At 38.1% G+C, this 21,357-nt stretch overlaps 1 protein-coding gene across 1 annotated transcript; it reads left to right on the top strand.

Annotated features, from left to right (window-relative positions):
* Positions 1 to 409: 409 nt before the first annotated feature.
* On the top strand, positions 410 to 19,758 carry LOC121377935 (fucolectin-1-like). Its single transcript, XM_041506029.1, has 7 exons — positions 410 to 460; positions 7,587 to 7,664; positions 9,158 to 9,391; positions 11,107 to 11,313; positions 13,693 to 13,743; positions 16,779 to 16,899; positions 19,635 to 19,758. The coding sequence occupies exons 2-7, from the start codon at positions 7,589 to 7,591 to the stop codon at positions 19,756 to 19,758; spliced, it is 813 nt and encodes a 270-aa protein (XP_041361963.1). The 5' UTR covers positions 410 to 460; positions 7,587 to 7,588.
* The last annotated feature ends 1,599 nt before the right edge of the window (positions 19,759 to 21,357 follow it).

Here is a 21,357-nt window from a genome sequence, read left to right as displayed (position 1 = left end):
ATTTCGTAGCGCTAAGATAGCTTCGAAAATATAGGCGTAGGCTAAGGGACTAAACGTGCTGCATTAAAATTGCTGGCTTAATTTTAATACAGTAATATAACAATTTGGTAATAATAATTTGTTTTAAAGAATTTAACAGCTGATAAAAAAACCCAACCCCAAAACACGGCAAAGCAAAACAAAAACAAACCCAATGGAAAAAATAATAGCAATAGGAGGACCTGCTAGGCCTATATTATAAAAGTAGCAACAAATAATGAAATATTTAAAAAAAAGAAAAGAAAAAAAAAGAAAGGAAAACAAAAGAAGAAAAAAGGTTCAACTACTAAATATATTTTGTGTTTTTGAGATAGCCCCTCCGTTCATCTAGCGGAAGTTAAGATGTAAACACGATAGGGGGGCCTACACTACTTCCGAGTATCAAGTCACTTGTCAAGTGCATCCCATTTAAGGAGTTACCGTAAGTCATTCGTTTATTCAATTTTAATCAAACCTGTCATGCACGATCTATATATGTTTACCCTACATGCACTTCAAAATTGCAAAGGAAATTTAGAAGAAGAAAAAAATAGGCCTACTTCTCTCTTTTTAAACACCCCATTGTTATGTCGTCTGCTTGAGAAGATTTTCAACAATAGTTAGGCTATGTATCCGCGTCCAAATAACTTTTGGTTTTTTCTTCAGTGTTTTTAAAGTGAAATGTACAGTACGAATTTAACTTATAGTCCGTCCTATCATTCTATTAAAAAGTGTTGTTTTTTTGTTTTGTATTTGTGTAAAAAAAAAATCAGTTTGATTTGATGTAAGAAGAAAAGTAAAGGCGTTTTAGAAATAACAAAGAAATACAATTTGTGTGTCCAATTTACAAATCAATCGACTGGCAAATAAATAATTTGTAGTAAAGTACATAGTATGAAAAAAAAAAAAAGTGATCCCTGTGGGACGGACTGTAAAATTGAATTCACCGACATACTGATCGGCAACTACAGGTGACCAGGAACAACTATGATAAGTTAGATTTACCCACATTTTGTCCAGACAGAAATCGTGAAACAACCATTACAATGATACAAATTCTACATACTAGATAATAAATATGTCACCTATCTCGACTTTGCTAAGATCTCCTAAGACAAACAGCATGGACTTTTTTGCCGTTTGCCATTAAATTTTTACTTTTTGTTATGGAATACTCTTCAAGAGGGGTGGAAGCCTCCGGAGTACGTGACGTAATTAATATGACGTCACCATGTGTACTTTATATATCATAACACGCGCCAACATAAAGACGAAGGTGAAGGTTGAACCTCCGGTGTAAAGGGAATATGTTCCTCGTATATTTGCGTCATATGATTTACAGTCATATCCTTTCACCCCTCTTGTGGAATATTCCATTAAAAGGAAAAATGTCAGCCGGCACAAAATAACGTTATTTGCCCCGATAGTTATCATCTATTATGTGGAATCTATGTCATTGTATTATTTGTTTTTATTATTATTTATTGTTGTTTTTTTAATTTGTGTTTGGACTAAATATAACGGTAAATAAAGGTAGGAGAGTAATCTATGATAGATTAGTTGTTAACAATGTGGTTTAGACAATGTGAATTTGGTTATAATCTAGCATGTGGAATCTGTGTCATTGTAATGGGGTTTTTCTCCACGATCTGTGTTTGGACAAAGTGTGTGTGTGTGTGCGAGCAAAGCCGGTTTAAGGAATCGCGGGGCCTGTAGCACAAGTAACAGCGGTACCCCCTTCCCAGGATATATATTTTCCAACCCCCTCGGCGAGAAGGGAAAAATAACCTGGGGAAAATAAATGTACACATCACCACAGGGCCCCCTGAAGCGTGTGGTCCGTAATACGTGCTACTAGAATAAACCGGCTCTGATTAGGACATAATCAACTTCTCATTTTATTAAATGTTATTTAAACCCAAACGGACCGGCCTCGGTGGCGTCGTGGTAGGCCATCGGTCTACAGGCTGGTAGGTACTGGGTTCGGATCCCAATCGAGTCATGGCTCAATGGGTATGTAGCAGTCGGTATTTTGTGCGTGAAGATAGGTTCAACAAAGTTCACAACACCAGCTACGGGTTAGGGCATCATCTTTTATTAAACATAAGACACAAAACACACCCTGCAAGGATTAAAAACACAAACGTTAACAATATGGTAAAAACAATACAAATATATCCCTATCGAGGTAAAACAAACATTCAGGCATATATTAATGAAATACATTGCAAATCATAGAAAACCGTCATTAAGCATTAATTATCATTCTGATGATTATGAATCATCATCCTCTTTATCCTAAATACTGTCATCACGATTATTAATCATGTTAACATACATGTATATATATATATATATAATAATCAATTCGTGACCACCAATCATAATCATTGATTATAGCAAAGGGGAAATAATTTATAGTAAATAGGGTTATTTAAATGATTGTAATTATAATTATTATTTGACGTAATAAGGGTTAGAGGGTTAGGGTTATACTGGTTGCTTTATCATTAGGATGAGTTTTATGAAGTTAGAAAGGATATAAATTACAAGAGTATATTTAAAATTACAAATATATAAGTATTAGACTTAACCTGTAGCTTAACATACCATATGAATTACACGTAGGCATTGTGTTGATATATTCCATAACAACTGGGGAAACCTTTAAATTAAACTTCTACTATTTCTCTCTGATCTGAACTTGTTTCTCCAAATACTAAATAATTCTGTCCTGTCTGGTCAGTCCAAAGAAAGCATGCAGATACAGGTGAGTGTTAATTATCCAATGGGAGAGAAAGAGACAAGGGTCAAAGTTTAAAGATAGCTTGGGTGTTTGTATTGTAGCTATGGCTACCAAAAGAGCTCACACTGACTGCACTGATGTGGTCACGCGTGGTTGACCAGCATACACGAGCACATCACAGGTACAGGGCAATACTAGAAAAAGGTGATAAAATGTTAATTATAGTGATATGTTGTTCAACCTGTAGTTGTTACAGCCTGAAAATAAACATTAATGAAATACATACTAAATACCATACTTAAAGGTACATACTCCTCTAAGAACCTGAAATTAAACATTAGTTACATAAAACCTATATGCTTAAAATACACGTGTACTACAGGTAGGTGTAAACCACTTGCACCGACCAGTGATCCATAACTGGTTCAACAAAGGCCATGGTGTGTGCTATCCTGCCTGTGGGAAGCGCAAATAAAAGATCCCTTGCTGCTTATCGGAGTAGTCCATGTAGTGGCGACAGCGGGTTTCCTCTCAAAATCTGTGTGGTCCTTAACCATATGTCTGACGCCATATAACCGTAAATAAAATGTGTTGAGTGCGTCGTTAAATAAAACATTTCTTTCTTTCTTTAAACCCGAACACGTTATATTACGCGAAATTTGATTGCCTAATCAATCCTTTTGCGACACTAAAAAAACACCCCAGTCCTGGGTTCAGCCAGCGAACGTTTCGTAGAACGTTCGAGAACTATGTTATTGATTCCCGACGTGACCATTTGGTTTAACGTGAATCGCACAAACCAGTCTAGCGGACGGTTTTCTGCTCGGTCTGGCTGAAAGAAGCTCAGCAATAAGGTGTCTCCTGAATCTGATCCCAGGCGAGAAATACCAAATAAGGAGAGCAATTTAAAAAATTAAAAATAAACAACAAACAAATTGTGTATAGATTTATTTAGAATGTAACAGGCTGATAGTTCTACAAATTTTCCTTTCGCCATTTCGACAATAGACCGGAAACCCCTTTCAGCTACGATCTAACGTCCACCGGTGTATGATGAAAACGTACCCATAATAAAAACAGATTTCTCGTTTCTATTAATAATTTTAAACAGTTGACAGATTACCCAACTCACATATTGAAATATATTCAGTGGTTGAATAACTAATTATTTGTGTGCAAACCATTTTGATTTTTAAAACTACGGTTATTTTTCAAGAGGTATTTTCTTAATCGTTCACCGGTGGACGTGCCAGAGGCAGTAAGTAACGCTGATAATAATAATAATAGCCTGTTATCAACGTTTACACGTTCAAAGTGTTGAAATGCCTGCAATTCCCGTCTTCTCGTCTGGATTTCAGGTTCATTAAAAATTTCTGGGATCTTATATTTCTTAGGAATAATTTTGTCGTCATGATTTAACCAGTGTATTAGGACATCCGTGTATTTTTCATTTCTCAGATGTTGCCAAAATGTGTTTAATAAAATACATTTCCTTTGTCTTTCTTTTCATTTCATCATTGGTATCTACAGTAAAGTACTCTTATAGCGAACTGCAATGTACCAGGAACATCGGTTCGTTATAGCAGTAGTTCGTTGTAAACATTTACAGTAGTTGGCCGTTTTCATTCAAGTCGGCCATTTTAGATTTTCAAAATTTAAACCCCATAAATACAGGAATTAGTGGGGTGTTTTTTTAATATTTCATTTATTATCACCAATAGAAGTAAATATGCAAATAAATACAGCATGTTGAATCAAATGAGTGTTAGTCAGTCACGTTTTGAAACAAATTTGATTATTTTTGTCTGCTTAGTGCGCGTTGGTCTCATAGCCTGCAGGACTGTAGCGATGTCGGCAATCGAATGAAACACAGGCATAGCTACATCAACTTTACTTTGGAAAAACAGTGTTATCGTGACAGTCATGATTGCACATCTACCGAATACTGTTCAACATTTCATAACATTTTTGTTACCTACCTTCAAAACAAAATATCCAGTTATTAAACACTAATTACAATAACTGTATAGAGATTTTCACGTGTCAGTCGTATTGTTGGATACCGGCACTTAAACAAGCACACAATAGCAGTGAAGTGAGAACAGACAGTTAATTGCTCTCTGTATTAATTGATACCAATCTAACAGCATTGCGTGGACTCCCATGTTCAGGTAACATTTCATCTATAAATAACAATTTTGGATTGGGATTGGGATTGGGAAATCTATTTACGTGCCCCTATCCACAGAGGTTCAGGCACGCCCACCCTGGACTTAGCCTCTGACTTCGCCAGTGGCCAATTCCGGGGCGGGAGGGGGGAGGGGGAAGGAAGTTAAAATGAAGGGGGGGAGTAATTTTGTATTAATGTGGTATGACCATTATAACATCCGAAATAAAATGGGGCTTTAAACAGTTAATAAATTAAATATTAGAAGCACCATGATTTAGTTTATATCAAAACATCAGATTATGGATTTACAATTAATAATTAGTTGGTGCAATTTTTCAGTCGGGCTAGTCTAAAACAATATATATAAAAGAGAGCTAATATATTTAATAGTAAATTCCTAGTTGCGGTACTTATTTAAGCCCTGGAGGATTAAGGACTGGCAATGGGGGGAGCATCGCGCCCAATCTGGTCAGCGCTCAAACAGGCTGGTAGCCCAGTTTAGCTGGTCCGGATTTCCATGGGGCGGAGGTTCCGGGGGAGGGAGGCCTCCTAATATAACAATTTTAATATCGACAAGTTACACTTCGCCTTTTATAGCGTTATTCGGGAGCATACAAATTCTAAAAATATCGGGCGGGACTATTTATGCAATAGGTGAACTTGTTGGTCTATTTCAACATTGAAAAAGCAGGGAAAAGTGCAGTAATAAACTCAGGATTGTATACTAGTATAAACAGATTTTATGACTGTCGCAGTGCTAAACTTCAACTTTATAACAATACGTATTATATCTTTATTTTTACATGTGCATTAATTAGAATTAGTTAATTGGTAATCTGACGTCTGCCATGGTATCCACTTAGTGACATGCCAATCAAACCAATTAGTGTCAAGTACTAATTAAATATGTAACGAGCAATATAATACAATGCAATTTAAATGTTGCCACGGGTATTGCAGGCGTCTGAACGAGTACACCTGGACAACTGTATATTACATAGATACGTGTCTAGTATGCGTCTTATAAATAAGGATAATTTACCCATGAAAGACAGACTCGGGGAGAACAGATACTGTTCACACGCCTTGAAGTTCTCTCACAAAGCACAAACTCTACTGGAAGATCCGAGAGACAGTTTTGTGAATAAGCAATGTCAACTCTATCGGGAGACCTGTGTGTCATTCACTCAAGAGCTCTGAATTGTATATTATCTGTATCATCATGTTGTTAACTTGTTAATCATGTTTCATGTTGGAAAGGAAAACAAGAACCTACATTACCAACTTGAGACTTCTGTTTATTTATTCAAATTCAATTAACATTAAAAAAGTACGCGGTGTTAATACCATCACGGGTTGCGGTTTTTTCGTCTTGAAACGAATTTTATATAAAAACTAATTTATTTTGCAATTAATTTTCGGCATACTTCGTAATTCACCCGAATCATTTCGTATACCCTCGGCATAATCCCGAATGTGTTCAAATTCGTTTCAAATCACTGGCATGATTTTGCAATTAAGGTTTGATTGGTCGAATGAAAGGTCAACTGGACATGAGCTCCAATGAGCTGCTGTTAGATCCACATGTAATAGTGGAGCTAATTTTAATTAGATTGCTTCCTACTCCCGTGATTAACGTCCGCAATTGGTCAAGTTCAACATAGTATCATGATCGTTATCCCCATATTATTGACAAAAATCACTTAATATGAATGATGATACGGGGTATAGACCGTAAGAGAGCAAGACGGACATTTGGACAGTTATGACGCTCTCTTACAGCTCTCATAGTGAGAGCACAGGGCCGTATCCTCCGGGGGGGGGATGGGGAGTTGCCCCCCCCCCCCGATAATCTCACTTTTATTTTATTTACTAATAGCATACACATCTCAGGGTTTAATTTTATATATAATAGTGTTTCATTTGTTTATAAAAAGTAGTGCCCCCCCCCCCCCCCCCCCCCCCCCCCCCCTTAGGATTTTGATCAGGGTACGGCCCTGGAGCGCCACAACTGTCCAAATGTCTGTCTTGCTGTCTTACTGTCTTACGGTCAGAGTACTCAGGTAGTGCACGGACAACAATGAGTCAATATATTTCTTAAAGAACCACACTTTCTACGTCCCTCCTACCTAAGAACACTGGTTAACTTGCATGGTGTTGAATTATGCGGAGAAAAAATAATGTCGATATATATTATATAATAATAATAATAATAATAATAATAATAATAATAAAATAATGTCGATATATATTATATTATAATAATAATAATAATAATAATAATAAATAATAATAAATAAATAAATATTAAATAAATAAACTGTTTCTGCCAGAAATAAATTGTTGGGTATGGCGCTATGGAATTGAATGCAACCACAGTCAACCAGAAAGAAAATAGGTTAAGTTTAGGGTTAAGTTTAGGGTTAGGGTTAAGAAAATCGTACAGTAATAATAAAAGTAATTAATTTTGTCAAAAAGTTAACTTAAAAAAATTAAATTTTGGGTATGGCACCATACCCGTTTTACCCGCTGGCAGAAACCCTGATAAATATTAAATAACAATAATAAGTGAAATAAATAAATAGATACATTTAGCAAACCTTTAGCCAATGGATATAACTTGGAATAACCCCTTAATTCATATACTTTCAGGTATGGCCCGTGTGCGGCTCCTGTTAACCGTGTTTGAGGTGATAACAACATTTCTCATTGCCGTTAAATCCGTTGAAGGTAAATTATCCATGTTTCCTTTAGGTTGTTCATTTCTCATTCCAGCCATTGCTTCACAACTGGTGTAACAAACTTAAAGTTTGATTTGTCTACAGTACATTGATTTATGAATCATCGGCTATTGGATGCCAAACATTTGGTAATTTTGACATAAAATCTTAAGACAGGAAACCTGCAACATTTTTTCCCCATTGGTAGCAAGGGATTGTTTATATGCACCATCACAAAGACAGGACAGCACATACCACAGCTTGTGGCATACCAGTCGTTATGCACTAGCTAGAACAAAAAATAGCCCGATGATGGGGATCGATCATAGACCGGCCGCGCATGAGGCAATCACTTTATCACTGGGCTACGTTCCGCTATCTCTGGTGTAACAAAGGCTGTGGTATGTACTATCATGTCTGTGGCACATGATACTGCATATAAGATATATCTTGCTGCAAATCGGAAATAGTAGCCTGTTGCGTGGCGGCAGTGGGTTTCCTCTCTCATTATCTGTGTCGCCCTTAGCCATATGTCGACATCCATATAACAGTAATTACGAAGTGCGTCGCTAAAGAAAACAAAACATTCTTTCCTTCTGAGCTGTACATTGTGTTGCCTTTTGTGTGTGCGCGCGTGTGTGTGTGTGTGTGCGCGCGTGCGTGCGCGTGCGCGTGTTTAAATGTGTGTTTCATCCATACACACATTTTCAAACATCAGCATTCGGTAATGCCGACGTAAAAGCTGAAGTAAAATTGATTAATATCATCATTTGTTTAAAAAAATTGATTAATGTCATTATTTGTTTTTACTGATTAATGATGAAACATGTTTACTGGTTAATTATTAACATAAAATATGTTTCTGGAACAAAGGGAGATAATTTATTATTTAAAATAAAAAAATATTATTATCATTATTATTATTTAAATCACAGCTTTTAACTTTCGGGCTACTGCAGGCGATATATAGTACAGGGTGCACATTAAGTCAGTACTTTTCTTAATGTGCAGGGCGAATTGAGGTTCTAGCACGCTGTCCTGGGCACACCTCAGCTATTTTGGCTGTCAGTCCAGGACAGAAGGTTGGTTGTTAGTTGTTGGTAGTTAGTGAGAGAGAAGAGGATGTAGTGGTCTTATACCTACCCATTGATTCGTTAAAACTCGGCCTGCGAACCCTGTACCCATCAGCCTTATGTTCGATGACTTAACCACGGCACCACAAAGGCCGGTTACTACTTCATTAATCAAGCTAGAGCAATTGATAGTAATCACTGCCTTATAAGGAAAACTGCGCCAGACGCAAGTCGGTTGTATGAATGGAATGGACAGGTGGTTAAAAAATTAAAAAAGTTCAGCCAGAAAACGTTTTGTGAATGTTCGCGAACTAATTTGATTGGTTCCCACCAAACTTTAATACAGTATAATAAAAAAAAAAAAAAAAAAAAAAAAAAGGTTGCCACTGCCCTGGATTGACCCTGGGTTTTTTTTGGGTTTTTTTTGCAGTTGTTGCTGACACTGCGTCTGAGAACTTGGCCAGAAACATGAATGCTTCTCAGTCGTCGACGGCTGGACATTATGGCGCTGCTCTCGCTGTTGATGGAGATTACAACAGTTCGTTCTCGGGTGGTTCTTGTACACACACAGCGTCTGCTGATATCCACCCGTGGTGGGTGGTGGACCTGCGGCAGACGGCAGTGGTCAAAGAGGTCGTCATTTACAACCGACAGGACTGTTGTGGTATGTATCGTGACAGCGACGTTATCCTTGTTAAAGGCACAGCTCCTAGGTTTTAAAACACTATGACGTATTTTTCAACCGTTAAAGGGACAACCCGTGACAATTAACACCAAGTTTATTTAATCTACAAACCTGAAATACATTTGGATAACGTTACAACTGAGTGAAACATGAGTCTGTAACTTCGAAATGGTGAAATACCCTCTGAAAACGGACTAAAACTCGACTCCATAACTGTTACTTCTCAGACACACGTGCGTTTTAAAAAATATGAGAAATGCATTTTGTGATATTAAAAACACCAAGTTGACTAAAGACACATCGAATGTACGGAAATTGATAATCTAAACCAAAGTAAAGTATGATTTCAGTTATCACAAACGGCTATAAAAGTCAAAAATATATCTTAGTGTTTAAAAACTAGGGTGTCCCTTTAAAGACGTTTTCGATCATTTAAATTAGAAGAACTTTCATTTGTATTATTTAGAATATTAAATTTCATACACCTGAATTGGTTCTGGTCATCTAGGTTTTTACAATACACTAAAATGCATTTTCATCATTCTAAAAATGCACGTTCGTCTGAGAAGTAATGGTTATCGAGACAAGCTCTAGTTATGTTAGACGACATTTCTCAGTTTAAGCATCACAGACTTTAGCTTCTCTCTGTTATAACCTTATCCAAACGTGTGTCAGCCCGTGGAAATGAACACTAAGTTGGGTTTAAAATTTTTTTAATAATAGTAATAATAAAATAAAGCAATAAATATATAAATAACTTATTACAAATAAATGTGGACTTTATTATTATTATTATTTTATTTTTATTTATTTTTTAATTTGGTTATAATCAACATTAGTAGCAAGGGATCTTTTATATGCACCATCCCAGAGAAAGGATAGCACATACCATGACCTTTGTCCAATTGTGGTGCACTGGTTGGAACAAGACAAAAAAACACACACGAAAAAAACAAAAACAAAAACAATCAGCTGAATGGATATACCAATATACTAACTGCAGTTTAACAGAAACGAATCTATTTGAAAAAAACACAACAAAACAAACCAAACAAAAACAAAAACAAACCCTAGCTACCAACATTAAGACGAAAGTCAAGGTTGACTACCTGTAGGTCAACCGGTGTTAACAAAATTTCACCACCGGTGTAAAGGGAATATGTCCCTCGTATATTTGCGTAACTAGACTCTTGAACAGACATATATATGTTTTTAAATTTTATTTCTTTTAAATCCCAAAATGTTACCATTTTTTAATATAGTGATCCTTTTACGATTGTTTGACACCTAATACCCCTGTGTTTCGTTAAGCATTTATCCATTCATTCATTCAATTCAATAACTTCATGACAGCAACAAAAAAAAAAAAAAAGTTATTTACCGGTATAATAAAATCACTCTCGACCTTGACCTTTAATAGTTGATGTATTCAAAGCGTCAAAAATGAAATGCAGCAAGCAGCTTATTGCAAACTGGTAAACCGGTGTTAACAAAATTTCACCACCGGTGTAAAGGGAATATGTCCCTCGTATATTTGCGTAACTAGATTTTGAACAGACATATATGTTTTTATTTATTTATTTATTTATTTATATTTATTTATTTAAATGCACTACTAATTATTGGTGGTTGAACCGACTTGTTAGCATGGTTGCAAAGTAAATATGCTATATTGCATGTATTATGTTTTACAGCTGAGCGCCTCCATGACTTTTATATTGAAATTCTACAGAGTGGTGGACATCCCACGCCTTCCCTCTGTCATCACCAAATACCAGCCTTGGGGAAATCTGCCGCGTTTCTCTGTAATCCACCCTTGAAAGGGCGGTACGTGAAAATCAGGAAAGATAACGTGCGAGACTCAAAAGATATTCTTACACTGTGCGAAGTTGAAGTCAATGGTAGGTAACCAAATAGGTAGGATAAATATTATAGTATGCAGACTTGAGGGGTCGAAATTTAGGCCTTTTTTTTTTTTTTTTTTTTTTAAATACTGTTCCTTCAGAGACTGGACCCATCCCATTTAAGAACTTTAGCGCAGGCATGTGTAATGCTGCTCCAGTTACCAGTTACCTTGTTTTGTTACGCTACGCAAAACAGTGCAACCATCAAGGGAGTGTACGTAGCAATGAGAACTACAATAGAACGCACCCCGCACATTCGTTGTTTTTGGGGTTTTTTTGGTGTGTGTGTGTGGGTGGGGTTGGGGGGGGGGGTGCATTTTTTCTTGACGGGATACCGGCCCCGGTGGTGTCGTGGTTAGGTCATCGGTAGGTACAGGGTTCGCAGCCCGGTACCGGCTCCCACCCAGAGCGGGTTTTAACAACTCGATGGGTAGATGTAGGACCACTACACAATCGCTCTGAGTGGGAGCCGGTACCGAGCTGCGAACCCTGTTGTTTTTTTGTGTGTTTTTTTCGTTCTAGAACATTTAATTTATCATTTGCCAAAAAAACAAAACAATTCTCAAGTAAAATATTGTGCAATGTAGGTGGCATCACTTTGTCTTGTTACAAGCACTAGGTAGAGATTAATGGAATGAACGACTATTTTAATAAATTCCCATACAACTCTGCATTGTACAGAGATACGTTTTACTAAGCGATCGTAGCGCTAAGATCGTCTTAAGTGCATTAGGTCGTTATGCATTTAAGGTGATCTTAGCGCTAAGATCGCTTCGTAAAACGGGGCCCTGGCGTGGTGCTTATAAAACTCTAATAAAGTCTAAGTATATAATGTCACGACAACGCTATATAAACTGTATGCATGTGACGTCATTAGACTCTAAAAGTTTTATAAGCACAGGCCTTTGGCCCATATTTTCGAAGCAATTTTAGCGCTAAAAATCATAGCTTACAGCGATTTTACGATTTCGTAGAGCTAAGAGAGCTTCGAAAATATGGGCCCTAGGTCCCGTTTCATAAAACGATCATAGCTTACCCACTTTGAATAATGGCAGACATCTTGAATTTTACTTTCCATCCATATATCTCTGAATTAATATTAAATAATATGTGAATTCAGAATTTTAAAGGCATATTGTCACAGACCACTGTCCTATAAAATAGCCCAATAAAGTAATACCTGAAAAATATGTATTTGATTTGTCCCTAAACATACTTTATTCAACAATCTACGTAACCATCATACCCCACCTTGTAATATTTTATAAAAATAATTTAATTATGTCAGTGGTCCATATTTCAAAAATTAATATTGCCAAGAGGATTGACATGGATTTCACTCCATCATGGTTCATTTAAGGCGATACAATAGCCAGATTTGGTTTCCAAACATTGATGTAATTTTCATTTATTATCCATTTTTAGAGCAATAAGGTCCTTAAATCTGTGACAGTATGCCTTTAAAGACTATGTGAAAATATATTTAAGTCATATCACTGATAATTCCATGTATTTGTTCACTGAATCTTAAGAATAGTTTGCCATTGTGTTTGCATATATAAGTTATGGCGGCCATTTTGAAATTATGCAAATTAGTATTTTTGTCCCACTTCCATCAATGTACATTTTTAATATGTTTTTAAGGGAGGGTTCATGGAACAGTTGCAATAAAAATAATTTCTGTTGCAATTTGTTCTAGGTCAAACCTTATTTTGACTGGTCTACTAAGATCACTTTAAGAGCTTACGGTAATCTTAGGGCTAAGATCATTTCGCGGAACGGTTTTGTGCTAGTGACGGCTAGCTTCGGAAATTTGGAACATAGACAGCTGTCAGGACGTTAATAAAGGAATTGTATAATTTTGGTAGTTTATATACTTGTGTAGGAAGCGGGCTGTGGGGGGGGGGGGGGGGCTGTCGGTGTGTCAGGGGACATGTTCCCCCACGTTTCTTAATCCAGTAGTAGCAGCGATGGTTTATATAATATATAATATATATATGTATGTATGTATGTCTGTCTGTCTGTCTGTCTGTCTGTCTGTCTGTCTGTGTGTGTCTGTGTATGTATGTGTGTGTGTTTGTGTCTGTCTGTCTCTCTGAGTGTGTGTGTGTGTGTGTTTGTGTCTGTCTGTCTGTGTGTGTGTGTGTGTTTTTTGGCACATTCCTACACCACTGTTATTGTGTGTCTGTGTGTGTGTATGTGTTTGTGTCTGTCTGTGTGTGTGTGTGTGTGTGTGTGTGTGTGTGTTTGTGTCTGTCTGTCTGTGTGTGTGTGTGTGTGTGTGTGTGTGTGTTGGCACCTTCCTATGCCACTGTTATATTTTTCATTCGTTCTATTGTCGGGCAAAGACTGATGTTAATATTTGAATTGTTTCAGGTGACATTATAACAACTGCAGCTCCTCCAGCTTCGACAACCACTGACGCAGGTATCTCAGATGTTTAATTACTTCTCATCTGTCTGTAGCCTACACGAAACATGTGAAAGAAATTAATTTATTCAGTGTGGCAAGTTTTATGTATTAATGTAATCACGCGCGCGCACACACACACACATACTCTCACTCTCTCTCTCTCTCTCTCTCTCTCTCTCTCTCTCTCTCTCTCTCTCTCTCTCACACACACACACACACACACACTCTCTCACACACACACACTCTGTGTCTCTCTCACATACACACACACATACTCTCTCTCTCTCTCTCTCTCTCTCTCTCTCTCTCTCTCTCTCTCTCTCTCACACACACACACACACACTCTCACACACACACACACACACTCTGTGTCTCTCTCACACACACACATACTCTCTCTCTCTCTCTCTCTCTCTCTCTCTCTCTGTCTCGCTCTCTCTCTCTCTCTCTCTCTCTCTCTCATACACACACACGCACACACACACACACACACACTCTCACTCTCACTCTCATGCACATATTTGTATGTGTGCATATAGGAACATGGATAGATATAGAAACTTCGATGTTTTTTTTTAGTTGAAACCATAACGTAAACAAAAACCATGCAGTGTGGCTAGGTGTTAGCATTGTGTCATGCTTGTTAGATTACAAGGTAACAGGAATGAGCTGGAAATTAGTTAATGAAATTCATTCATTCATTCATTCATTCATTCATTAATATTTAACGACACCCCAGCACGGCAAATATGTTGGGTGTCAAACTAAGGCAGATGCGACATGAAGTGATGATCAACATCAATGTAAACTTCGAGCTTTAAGTTAAAACACAGTGTGAAGAACTGCAAAAAAATACAACTATCACAGTTAGGTAAATATAAAATTAGTACACAGACCGTTCCTCCAGTTTAGTTTATGGAACAGACGGTTCCTCCAGTTTAGTTTATGGAACAGACATTTACTCCAGTTTAGTTTATGGAACAAAAAATTTCTCAAGTTTACTTTATGGAACAGACATTACCTCAAGTTTAGTTTATGGAACAGACAGTTCCTTCAGTTTAGTTTATGGAACAAACATTTACTCCAGTTTAGTTTGTGGAACAAACATTTTCTCAAGTTTAGTTTATGGAACAGACATTACCTCAAGTTTAGTTTAAGGAACAGACAGTTCCTTCAGTTTAGTTTATGGAACAAAGATTTACTCCAGTTTAGTTTGTGGAACAGACGGTTCCTCCAGTTTAGTTTATGGAACAGACGGTTCCTTCAGTTTAGTTTATGGAACAAAGATTTACTCCAGTTTAGTTTGTGGAACAGACGGTTCCTCCAGTTTAGTTTATGGAACAGACGGTTCCTCCAGTTTAGTTTATGGAACAGACGGTTCCTCCAGTTTAGTTTATGAAACAAACATTTACTCCAGTTTAGTTTATGGAACAGACATTACCTCCAGTTTAGTTTATGGAACAGACAGTTCCTCCAGTTTGGTTTATTGAACAGACGGTTCCTCCAGTGTAATTTATGGAACAGACGTTTTCTGCAGTTTAGTTTATGGAACAGACGGTTCCTCCAGTTTAGTTTATGGAACAGGCATTTCCTCCACTTTAGGTTATGGAACTGGCCCCGTGCTTATGAACCTTAAAGTCTAGACTTTAATCAAGTCCAGACTTTAACGTCATGGCAACGACATTCAAATAGCATTACGTTAAAGTCTGGATTTTATTAAAGTCTAGACTTTAAGTTTTATAACCACGGACCCTGATGTAAATATGTTGGGGTTAAATGTTTATTTTCATTTGTACCTACAGAAAACAGATGTTAAATGGTTACGAAAGGTAAATTTAGCGATTTGTAAGGTCTATCCTTTTAATATTCATATTATTGTAACCGATTCTGTAATAGAACGTAGATCGGTTAGTGCAAACCGATTTTAACCAATGATCAGTGACGAAATTCAAACCGATTCCCAACACAAGCACAAGTAGTAGTAGTAGTAGTAGTCGCAAGTTTAGTGACTGCTGCTATAAACTATATTGTACGTACATGAAATGTTTTATTTAATGACGCACTCAACACATTTTATTTACGGTTATATGGCGTCAGACATATGGTTAGGGACCACACAGATTTTGAGAGGAAACCCGCTATCGCCACATAGGCTACTCTCTTACGACAGGCAGCAAGGGATTTTTTATTTGCGCTTCCCACAGGCAGGATAGCACAAACCATGGCCTTTGTTGAACCAGTTATGGATCACTGGTCGCTGCAAGTGGTTTACACTTACCCACTGAGCCTTGCGGACCAGCCTGTAGACCGATGGCTAACCACGACGCCACCGAGGCCGGTATACATATCAAAGGCCGTGGAGTGTGCTATTAAGTCTGTGGGATGTTGCGTATATAAAAAATCCATTGCTACTAATGGAAAATGTGGCGGGTTTCCTCTCTAAGACTATATGTCAAAATTACCAAATGTTTGACATCAAATAGTCCGATGATTAATAAATCAATGTGCTCTAGTGGTGTCTTTAAACAAAACACTCTCTCTCTTTTTTTGGTGACTGTCGGGCACTTGTATTGCCGTGTTCAGACCGTCCCTGGAAGACGGAATCACCGAGTGGGCGATCATGTGACATTTTTATCGGGTTTCCTACTCTAAGACTATATGTCAAAATTACCAAATGTATGACATGCATTAGCCAATGTTTAGTATATTAATGTGCTCTAGTGGTGTTGTTAAGCAAAACAAACGTTAGGTTTTTTTTTTTTAATTTTTTTTTTTTTTTTTTTGGGGGAGGGGGGGGGTTGTTTTTTTGTGTCGTTAAACAAAACAATTTTTTCTTTTTATCATCGATTCCAGGTTTAACAATGGGTGAACTTTTTGAAAGTGAAGGCCAAGAATCTTTTTAGAAACTTTTTTTCGTGCTAACCGTTTAGTTGTAGTGGGGAGGGGTTTGGTTCGTGTTAAAAGGTTTTTCCCCCCCCCCCCCCCCCCTTTTTGTGTCGTGTAAACAAAACAAATTTTTTATTGCTCGAAATTTCCATCATCGATTCCAGGTTTAACAATGGGTGAACTTTTTGAAAGTGAAGGCCAAGAATCTAGTACTTTAGTTAAACTCCACTGCACGACAATGACAGAAAAAGCAGCCGACTTCATCGTGCTAAACAGCTTGTCGTCGTAGTTGTAGTGGCTGCTGCCAGGCCATGGAGTTTAAAACCTATGGTTCGTGTATGTGCAAAAACCTATGGTAATTCATGTGAACACGTTAAAACCTATGACCTGACCCACCCCCCCTACCCAGCTTTTCTGCTATTTATTTGCTACAACAGCTTGTTATACGTTAAAACCTGTATATTAGCAAATACTAAATGAATGTGCATTTAAAGTTATTGCTCGAAATCCCCCATCCCTCCATGTCATGGACAGAACACTCTGAGCGAAGTCAGAGGTTGTACCCACGACAGGCATGCTTGAACACATCTTTGATGGAAGCATGCCAAACATTACACACACCCATACACACACACACTCCATTTTACTTTGCCCTCTACCGACCCTAATCAGGCTGCCTGTGCTCCCTTGCACATGCCAGCGCGGGCGATCCGACCCCCTCTACCACAACCACCCCAAACATTCTGCTGTCCTGGACGGACGAGCAGGCGAAAGTCGACACCTGCGCCCATGAGAGAGGTGTGCTACAACAGCTTGTTCTGAATGTGCACGTTAAAACCTATGACCTGACCTGACACCCAGGCAAGACAGCGTGCTACAACAGCTTGTTCTGAATGTGCACGTTAAAACCTATGACCTGACCTGATCTGACACCCAGGCAAGACAGCGTGCTACAACAGCTTGTTCTGAATGTGCACGTTAAAACCTATGACCTGACCTGACACACAGGCAAGACAGCGTGCTACAACAGCTTGTTCTGAATGTGCACGTTAAAACCTATGACCTGACCTGACACCCAGGCAAGACAGCGTGCTACAACAGCTTGTTCTGAATGTGCACGTTAAAACCTATGACCTGACCTGATCTGACACCCAGGCAAGACAGCGTGCTACAACAGCTTGTTCTGAATGTGCACGTTAAAACCTATGACCTGACCTGACACCCAGGCAAGACAGCGTGCTACAACAGCTTGTTCTGAATGTGCACGTTAAAACCTATGACCTGACCTGATCTGACACCCAGGCAAGACAGCGTGCTACAACAGCTTGTTCTGAATGTGCACGTTAAAACCTATGACCTGACCTGACCTGACACCCAGGCAAGACAGCGTGATACAACAGCTTGTTCTGAATGTGCACGTTAAAACCTATGACCGGACCTGATCTGACACCCAGGCAAGACAGCGTGCTACAACAGCTTGTTCTGAATGTGCACGTTAAAACCTATGACCTGACCTGATCTGACACCCAGGCAAGACAGCGTGCTACAACAGCTTGTTCTGAATGTGCACGTTAAAACCTATGACCTGACCTGATCTGACACCCAGGCAAGACAGCGTGCTACAACAGCTTGTTCTGAATGTGCACGTTAAAACCTATGACCTGACCTGACACACAGCCAAGACAGCGTGCTACAACAGCTTGTTCTGAATGTGCACGTTAAAACCTATGACCTGACCTGACACCCAGGCAAGACAGCGTGCTACAACAGCTTGTTCTGAATGTGCACGTTAAAACCTATGACCTGACCTGACACCCAGGCAAGACAGCGTGCTACAACAGCTTGTTCTGAATGTGCACGTTAAAACCTATGACCTGACCTGATCTGACACCCAGGCAAGACAGCGTGCTACAACAGCTTGTTCTGAATGTGCACGTTAAAACCTATGACCTGACCTGACACCCAGGCAAGACAGCGTGCTACAACAGCTTGTTCTGAATGTGCACGTTAAAACCTATGACCTGACCTGACACACAGGCAAGACAGCGTGCTACAACAGCTTGTTCTGAATGTGCACGTTAAAACCTATGACCTGACCTGATCTGACACCCAGGCAAGACAGCGTGCTACAACAGCTTGTTCTGAATGTGCACGTTAAAACCTATGACCTGACCTGACACCCAGTCAAGACAGTGTGCTACAACAGCTTGTTCTGAATGTGCACGTTAAAACCTATGATCTGACCTGACACCCAGCCAAGACAGCGTGCTACAACAGCTTGTTCTGAATGTGCACGTTAAAACCTATTACCTGACCTGACCTGACACCCAGGCAAGACAGCGTGCTACAATAGCTTGTTCTGAATGTGCACGTTAAAACCTATGACCTGACCTGACCTGACCTGACCTGACACCCAGGCAAGACAGCGTGCTACAACAGCTTGTTCTGAATGTGCACGTTAAAACGTATGACCTGACCTGACACCCAGGCAAGACAGTGTGCCGTAACACCTTGTTCTGAATGTGCACGTTAAAACCTATGACATGACCTGACCTGACACCCAGGCAAGACAGCGTGCTACAACAGCTTGTTCTGAATGTGCACGTTAAAACCTATGACATGACCTGACCTGACACCCAGGCAAGACAGCGTGCTACAACAGCTTGATCTGAATGTGCACGTTAAAACCTGTGACCTGACCTGATCTAACTCCATTTTAAACACACTAACCATTTAAGAACTTCTTTAGATTACTAAGATTGGAATAGTTTATTCTAAACGTTATTATTTCAAAAATTATTTTCAAATGTTGCATAACGAGTAAAGCAATTCGTACCAACCCCCATCTCAACCTTGGTTAACAAACCAAAACGAAAAAAGAAAATCCCCCCTCCTCTCCCTACAAAAACCTCAATAATAATTTAAAAAATCATGATGTATAATTTTTTTTAAACCAAACAAAAATCCACTTACCATTCACTAAATGTTGTCTAATGAACTTCATAATTTTTCATTGACAGACGGAAATCAACTATGGAATCCAAAGATGATACAGTGAAATTTGAGAATGTTGGCTATTCACAATCGAAGGATAAACAAGGATATGACAACATGGTCTTTTCCATGGAAGAGAATACGATATGAATGTGACAAAATAGCCAACAAAAACCATCAAAAAAAAATAATAAAAAAAGAAAAAAGAAAAAAGAACCCTGTCGATATGCAATTTAATTAATAAAGCAATGAAGAAAAACACTCTCTTAGATTTAGAAAAAAACAAAACTGGCTGTTCACAATTACTAAGTAATTTTTAAGTTTCACTGTGCATTACTCATTGCAATACTGTGACAACAAATATACAAATTACAGATATTAAGGTGATTTAAAATGGATTTGGTGAACCCATCGGGAAATTTCACCATTTTGACAGCCATTTTGAATGTTGAGGAATATGACGGCCATCTTAGATTCTGAAAATTATTTCATTGAATTAATTTAAATGGATCCAAAAAATTTCAAAACCAGTTTTCATGCTAATCTTCCAAATAATTGGGGATGGGGGGTGGCGGGAGGTCATGTTGGGGACCGTTTATCAAAAATCGGTTGGCATCATCGGATTCCCTTGAAACATTTCATATGGAATTAATTTCAAACAGAGTGAACACTATTTTCGTAAATAACTCAAATCTGAGACCGATATATCGGATTACGAGAGTAAATTTAAGGAAACACCTATCATGTTCAAACCATCACACCTTGTTTAATTTCAATGCCAGGATGATGATATTGGTCTCAAATGAAAGCTACAGTAGCGTAGACTATGAAGCATGTCACAGACATTCGATGTGGTCTTGTGAAAAAGAAAATATTATAAAAATTGGGATATTTGGGGGGAAATTGGGGTATGGTCACTTAATGATGGCTAAGACACAGATTTGTAGTGGATATCCTACACCAAAGCATGCCATTTGGTCCAGAGGATCATAAGCTTTGATTGATATATAATAATATATGCCACTGACGCGTGTGTGCGTATTTTGGTGCAGAAACATTAAGAGGGTACCAATTATTAATGGTTTAACAATACATCGAAATGTCGATATGTTGTGATAGTCAGTGCCTCGATAGCAATGTATCGCTAGTTAATTCAACTATCGATAACTATCGCATTATTGCTTGGTCAACTATCGATAGTATGCATAGTGAAATATGGTCTACGACTAACGCATGATTTCATTACCTAGTGACCGTATTTATTACAAATAACTATATACAAAAACAGACATACAAAGACAAACATACTTACATACGCACGCACACACATAGAAAAACACAAACACATGCATACATACACACATACATACATATATACATACATACATACACACACACATACACACATACATACATACATACATATTGAAAGAAGAAGTTTGTTTTGTTTAACAACAACACTAGAGGACATTAATTAATCATCGGCAATTGGATGTCAAATATTTGGTAATTCTTACTCGTAGTCTTTAAAGGAAACCCGCTACATTTTTCCTAATGCAGCAAGGAATTTTTTATATGCACTTTCCCACAGACAAGAAAGCACATACCACGGCCTTTGACCAGTTGGTGTGTACTGGTTGGAACGACAAAAAATACATATTGGAAGACAATTCACTATTGCAATACTATCACAACATTATTTTAACTATCGCAATATTATTGCAAAAATAAAGCTGTCCGCAATAGTCA

The sequence above is a fragment of the Gigantopelta aegis genome, chromosome 7 (genome assembly GCF_016097555.1).
Source record: "Gigantopelta aegis isolate Gae_Host chromosome 7, Gae_host_genome, whole genome shotgun sequence".
In the NCBI taxonomy this organism is placed as follows: Eukaryota; Metazoa; Mollusca; class Gastropoda; order Neomphalida; family Peltospiridae; genus Gigantopelta; species Gigantopelta aegis.
This window is presented reverse-complemented; position numbering and strand designations above follow the sequence as displayed.